Genomic DNA, 6,896 nt, shown 5'->3' with positions numbered 1-6,896 from the left:
GTGTAACCCTAAACTTTTCATACGAAACATTTTTCTCTATCCCTACTAGTTTTCGAGATATTTGACTGGATCACTTCAGATGGTCCACCCTGTATGTATGTGTATATATATATATATATATATATATGTGTGTATATATTCATAGCTTTATAATTCATTATAAATATATCAGACTTTCAAGATTATAAATTTTTTGCAAATAATGTCTTTCCTAGACATTCTTGCTAAGAAAATATATTTAAATTATATGGAAAGAATCTTCGAAATACTTTACATAATTATTAGAAGGAAAGTTTCAAAAGTAAGCCTAAAATTACATACTATATGTATAAATAAAAATATAATTTAAAGTTTTTTTTTTCTTATATCTTACTTTTGAAAATTTTTCTTTGTATTTTATCGATAAAATACTACGTTCCATGAAATTGTATAATTTTGACTTACCAACAGCAGTTTCGGTTCACCGATGCCCATGGATTCGTTACATATAAACCTTACTTCGGACGTGTAAGAATCTATTACAAGAAAATGTAATTTTAATATAGAGTTGAAAATTAATCATGAATACATTAATGAAATAAAAATATTGAACTCACTGTTATTACATTTACTACCATTTGAATATTTAAGTTTTACATTGTTACGGCTGTAATCAAAAATCACACTTCCCAGTGATCCGTAACCATTATATTCATGACATATGGCAGAACCATTGCAATATTTCTCTCCACCACAAATACTTATAGCATACTCTTTGCCTTGTCTGTTTTTCACCTAGTTTTATTTTTATTTCTGATAAGCGTTTTTGAAGTATTGATATTGTTAGCAGACATTATATGTTATGTATTGTATGTAAAAGATATTGTTATATCTCTCTCTTTAATAACAGAGCTGATTGGATAATCGATACATAATCATAATGTGTATAGTCATAATGTAAGTTATCATTTATATTTCAAACTTACGTGATGTATTTGTTGCTTTTTGTCTAACAAAGAAAGATCGTATTCATATGAAAGGAAACTATCCTTTATAGTACATGATGCCGTCCAACCTCCTATCACAGCACCACATGCTATACTAGTATTCCATTCAAATACATAAGTACAATTAATATAATATTTATATACTGGAAGTCCCTAAAACACAAAGAAATATGATAATATACTAACTTTTTTATAAAATAAACTAGATTTTGTACATAAATTTAAGTAGTTCTATGCTTATTTTTAAAGATGTTAATCCTTTAATGTTAAATAAAACTTCAACAAAATAATGGCTTTCTTCAAAATTCTTTCAATATAAAATTTAATCTCAATTTCAATAATAGATTTATCAAATAGATAAGATAAATAAGTGGCTTAAATTAAAAAAATTTTTTTAAACAATAAAGAGCATACAGCCACAACGCTTGATGTATTTAAGTTAAAACATGTATTTCAAATAAATAAAGTAATAAGTAAGGTAAACGTTTCGGTCAACAACGTGACCATCTTCAGTACAATAACTTTTTCGTATTACAATTTAAAAATTGGAATATACTCGTAATCCGCAATACACAAAAAAAATTTCGTTACACGAACAATAAGTCTTTACACAATTTTTTTATATATAAGAAGATACAATATAACATATTAAGAATTCGCAATCGTATATGTGCAGCCAAGAATATTGCAGTTGCAGAACAATTTAAATTATAATGTTCTATTTTAAAATTTATATCCGCCGACTACGTGATTGCCTAATACTATTGCAGATTATTGAATAAACCCAAAAAAAGAAACAAAAAACACATAAAAAACCGAAAAACCGTTAGTAATAAAAAATTTTATGTCAATTTTAATAAGCCCGCGTTTTGTCGATAATGATTTTTAGTATGCTCACCACGTATTTACTAATATGTATTCCACCAACAAGTTCACAATTCCTCTCCAAACATACAATATATATAAAAAGATTTCAAATTTTTACATTGAAACTATTGATAATTGTTAAGTAACTTCGAACGACCAGATTATCGTGTCCTCTCACATAAACAGAAGCGATACTTATACTTTATATTTTAAGAAAAAGAGAGGGAAATGTATTAGGAAGGGATGAAGGACAGCTATTGAGAAAGGGGAATATTACTGATGATCGGAGAATACATTTTTGGAAAACGTTCCGTGTCATTTTGCTTATTCAAACTGTTTTTTTGTTTCTTAATGTGGATCATCTCCGATACCAATCGTTTGTAATATGATTGTTCTGAATCGATTATATTCGTGTTATTCCAATCGATTTCGTGATTGAGATCTAACATATGATGGGATATGACGAACAAATTATTCGTTGATTTTTTGTAGTCATTTTTATGTTCTTTTAGTCTAATATTAAGTTTCCGTTTGGTTTGCCCAACATATGTGCAATCACAATTACGACAACTTATTTTATATATACCACATTCGAATGGTCTTTTTTTATTGTGTCTTTACCTCTTTTTATAAATGAACGTAGACTATTTAAAGGTGAGCAATGTTAAAATTAAATTTTTTAGTGATTGTTGTGAATTTTTCAGATATTTTATTGAAATATGGAATAATAAAGTATTTTTTATTGTTATTAGTTAAATCCAAATTTTTGTTTATTTTACCTTCATTTATACTTTCAATTTTATTATTGTAAGCTAAAATTTTAATTCTATTATTAATTGTTGCAAACAAGAACTGTAATGGATATCCATTTTTCAAGAATGTATTAATTATATTATATTTTTTTCATAGAATCGTGGATGAGAAAGAAACAGGATTCTATCAAGTTGACTGATTACTACACCTTTTTTATGTATAAGAGGATGATTGGAATAAAAATTCAAAAATCGGCCAGAATTTGTGGGGTTCTTATAATTATCAAAAATCAATCTCCCATTCTCTATCATTAACTTTACATCAAGAAAGCTTATTCCTTCTTCATCACCAAGCTCGACAGTAAATTTGATTTTTTCATGGTATGAGTTAAAAGTCAAGTGTACCAATTTTTAAATTGTAATACGAAAAAGTTATTGTACTGAAGATGGTCACATTGTTGACCGAAACGTTTACTTTATTTATTTGAAATACATGTTTTAAGCTAAATACATCAAGCGTTGTGGCTGTATGCTCTTTATTGTTTTTTAAAAATAGATTTATCATTATAAATATTAAAATTCAGATTAAAGTTTCTAGAAAATGCTGTTGTATACCTGATTATTATTATCGCAAATAAATGTGAAATTCGAAGATATCGTTTTAATTGGATTCTCAGGACATTGTGATCCATTGATATAACGTAGTACTGTTTGTAAATCTTTATTTAATGTTGGACTATCTTTGGGAAATCCTAAACTCTAAATTATTATATAATGAAAATAGAGATATTATTAATTTAAGTCACTATACAGTACCAATTATAATATCACTAATTGTTTAAAGTTTAAATAAATCTGTACTCACGATTTCATTCGTATATTCATTCTTTGAAGTTACCGAAACCTTACAAGCAGCACTACCATGTGCACATAAAAGACCTTGAGTAGGAACTAAAGGTCGACATATATTTATGTGAAATTCCGTATTGTTGGCTTTAATAATATAATTATTTGTAGATTGTATAAGAGGAGTTAAATTGATTTCATCGTTATTATCAGTAGCACATTTAATCTACACAAAAGAGTAATTCTTCATTGATTGTGTCAAGAGAAAAATTAGTAGCATGTATACAATTATGCTTACTTTTTTCTCACAAACTAAATCTGTATTCCAGTGTATAATAGTTTGACAAGTAAATTCTTTTATGAGCAATGGCTGACTGAGCGATCCTTGAGGTTCACAAAAAAATCTGATAAGTGTATAGTGACTCATTCCATTTTCGCATAAATCCCCATTAGTATAATTTAAATAGGGACCACTTTGATGCCATATTAAGTTTGCGTTAGCTTGTCCTAACGATGTACCATATTTTGAGTTACATATTCCTACATAAAGAAATGGTAAGTGATAGATAAAATTTAGATCCATCACATAATCACAATATAGTTTCATGACATGATATAGCACCTGTTTTATTCCCACATGTATTATCCATAAGCGCATTGCAAACTCTAAATTTGTATTTTACACCATTTACATTTGTAACAGTGAAGTCTTTGTTCATTAATGTTTGTAAGTTATATCTGCATATTATAAAATATATAGTGAAATTATAAACGTGTTATATAGGTATTAATCATATAATATGAAAGAAATATTCTTACGTAAAATTTGTAATTGGATTCGTAACATTGCATTTGCCTGCTCTTTTAGCACTATAGTCACGAAGAGTCTCAGTATCGCACGCTGCAGCAGTATACCATACTAATTGATAATGACAATCTTCTATCCCACTTCCCAAAATATATTCTGGAAAATCCTGATAACAATATTACAATATTCATGAAACATTTCTTTTATATATATGTACATATATATATATATATGTACAATATTTTATATATATGTTTTGGTGCTTTCCAGCAAGGACATAAGTCCAATTTTTCATTATCTGATTAAGCTTAATATGTTTTATCCTATATGGATTTCACCCATATAGGATAATATCATCACAGATGAAGCTCATTGGATAAAATATCAGGTTAAGCTTAATTACAAATTAACCAGAAAATGAGAAACCAGACCATAGTGTAACAGTGAATCGTTTTATCCTTGTTTAACATTGGCAAACAAGGCTGTAATAATTTACTGTATTATACTACGTCCTTAATGGAAAATGTCCTTTGTTATTAGCTGCTGTCATACCTTAGCTTCCAAATCACATCTGAAATAAATAGTTGTTTTAACATGTGGAGTTGTAACATTTTGTGTGCATAACGCACCATCCTGGTATTCTATTTGTAATGTTCCATCTTTAAAGAAAGGAGACTTTTGTACTTCTCCTAAACTTAAATATCTATAAGATAAAACAAAAATCAATTTATTTTTAAAGAAAAAGATTTACCCTTATACAAAAATTATACAATCAAATATATAACAAAATCAAATTATATAAATATATTTACGTTACAATTAATTTTAATAAAAGATCTGCTTGTTGATATTTACCTATTAGGTTTTTCAGGATCGTCCAAACATGCTCCAGATTTAATTGGACACATGATACCATGATGTAGTATAGACTGGCAGACATTTAATATTATTTTAGGTGATTTCGTTTTATTTTTTATACGCAAGGGAATCTCATAATTTTCTGAAGCTCTTGTTAAAGGATTAAGGTCATAATAATGTCCAGCGTTAACAACTGTACAATTTGTTCGGGTTCTAGGTACACAAGCTAATGCAGTCTTCCATATTATATATAAGTTACATTGTTGATCACCCTAAAATATTTGTATTACATATATCACTTGATATAGATACATTTTTTAAAAACTACTTACATGCGAAAATAATTCAGGATATGAATTAGTCTCTGCATCATAATCACAATGCATAATAACTGTCACTGTATAATTGGATCCATGTAGACAATCATCACCAGTAAAATTAAACAAAATTCTTCCTTGTTCATTATCTAATTTTGGAGGAAACCTACCTGTTCATGTAAAAAAATTAATTTCTTTATCAGACTTATGATAATATATAAAATATATATATAACATATATATACTTTAAGATATAAAAATGTAATTTAAACTGTACAACATTACCTATTCCTTTTTCTGTATTGTTTTTTATTAGACATATTGCATAGCCATCTTGGTTATTGCATTTTTTAATTAATGGAGAACATAGTTGCATACGTATCGTCTCATAATCATGCTTGATGATAATATCTTCTTTATCTGATGTCAGTTTTGTTAAATTATATATAAAACTTAACTTACGTTCAGGTACTTGACAATATTTTGAAGGAATGACGGTTAAAACCTACAATAAAAGAAATTTCTAATTTTTTAAATTAATTGAAATAAACATGTTATCAAGAATAAAGTAGCCACTTCATTAAGATCAGTAAGCAAATGTAAATAACAAAATTCAAATATTTGATCTGTATTATTTCTGGACAAATTATCTGCTTAAAACGAGTAAATAATATGCATAAATGCATAAATATATAACGGTGATCTAAAACTTATAGTTAAAATATATAGTTAAAATATATAGTTAAAAAGGTAAACACAAAATTAAATATACACTACGTACAGCCGAAGTAATAATAGCCGATAAAGACCAAAGAAAAAGTAATCCATTCAATGTTGACATTGTTATGGAATCAGGTTTTTCCCATTACATTATTTATTGAACTGATTCGTGACACGCAACATAAAAAATAGAATAACGACGATGAAAATGTCGTCCGACAAATTCAGCTGACAAATTCGAATTGATTCGAATCACATGCGATATGACACAGTAGCAACGCACTAGGGTGGGGACACCGCCATGTTTCTCGTTTCTTCCTATAGAGGTAATGCCGGTGATGGTGGAGGAAACCATGGTGGAAATATATAAGGTGAAACAATACGCATAATGGCGGTAGCAACACTGGAAATAGCCAATCAAATATGTCCGAATATGCACTTTCCTACTGCGCATCCGTCAGATTGCTTCACCCAAAGACATAGAGAATGGACTGCGCGATCCGTATCTAAGGCCGGTATTCATAGTCAGATCTTATATTCAAGACCGTCTTAAGTACGGTCTTAAGGAGTCACGAACCAATCAGAAGGCTGCATTAGAGTCTTAAGACATTACTTAAGACGGTCTTGAAATAAGACTCAACTATGAATACCGGCCTAATAGCGTTTTCGATTGGGGTGCACTGGCTGCGCTCAGTGTCAAGAGCGTGTTCGATTGGCAGTGCCAATGAACACTTGGTTAGTG

At 28.5% G+C, this 6,896-nt stretch overlaps 1 protein-coding gene across 2 annotated transcripts in view; it reads right to left on the bottom strand.

Annotated features, from left to right (window-relative positions):
- Nucleotides 1-6,522, bottom strand: part of Lerp (lysosomal enzyme receptor protein) — a 28,335-nt gene extending 21,813 nt beyond the window's left edge. Inside the window, exons 1-13 of one of the 2 annotated variants that reach the window (XM_018504847.1) lie at nt 6,216-6,522; nt 5,720-5,939; nt 5,450-5,604; nt 5,115-5,389; nt 4,812-4,962; nt 4,271-4,425; nt 4,074-4,189; nt 3,750-3,991; nt 3,471-3,677; nt 3,221-3,364; nt 966-1,139; nt 597-774; nt 445-515 (exon numbers count right to left, since the gene is read on the bottom strand). In XM_018504847.1, the coding sequence (XP_018360349.1) occupies nt 445-515; nt 597-774; nt 966-1,139; nt 3,221-3,364; nt 3,471-3,677; nt 3,750-3,991; nt 4,074-4,189; nt 4,271-4,425; nt 4,812-4,962; nt 5,115-5,389; nt 5,450-5,604; nt 5,720-5,939; nt 6,216-6,275 (2,148 nt within the window). In that variant the 5' untranslated portion in view covers nt 6,276-6,522. The remainder of the gene's footprint in view (nt 1-444; nt 516-596; nt 775-965; nt 1,140-3,220; nt 3,365-3,470; nt 3,678-3,749; nt 3,992-4,073; nt 4,190-4,270; nt 4,426-4,811; nt 4,963-5,114; nt 5,390-5,449; nt 5,605-5,719; nt 5,940-6,215) is intronic. The other variant, XM_018504848.1, reaches the window with a different exon arrangement.
- Nucleotides 6,523-6,896: the final 374 nt, after the last annotated feature.

This window comes from Trachymyrmex cornetzi, unplaced genomic scaffold (genome assembly GCF_001594075.2).
Source record: "Trachymyrmex cornetzi isolate Tcor2-1 unplaced genomic scaffold, Tcor1.1 scaffold183, whole genome shotgun sequence".
In the NCBI taxonomy this organism is placed as follows: Eukaryota; Metazoa; Arthropoda; class Insecta; order Hymenoptera; family Formicidae; genus Trachymyrmex; species Trachymyrmex cornetzi.
Note: the sequence above shows the minus strand (reverse complement) of the source record. Positions and strands in the feature narration are given on the sequence as shown.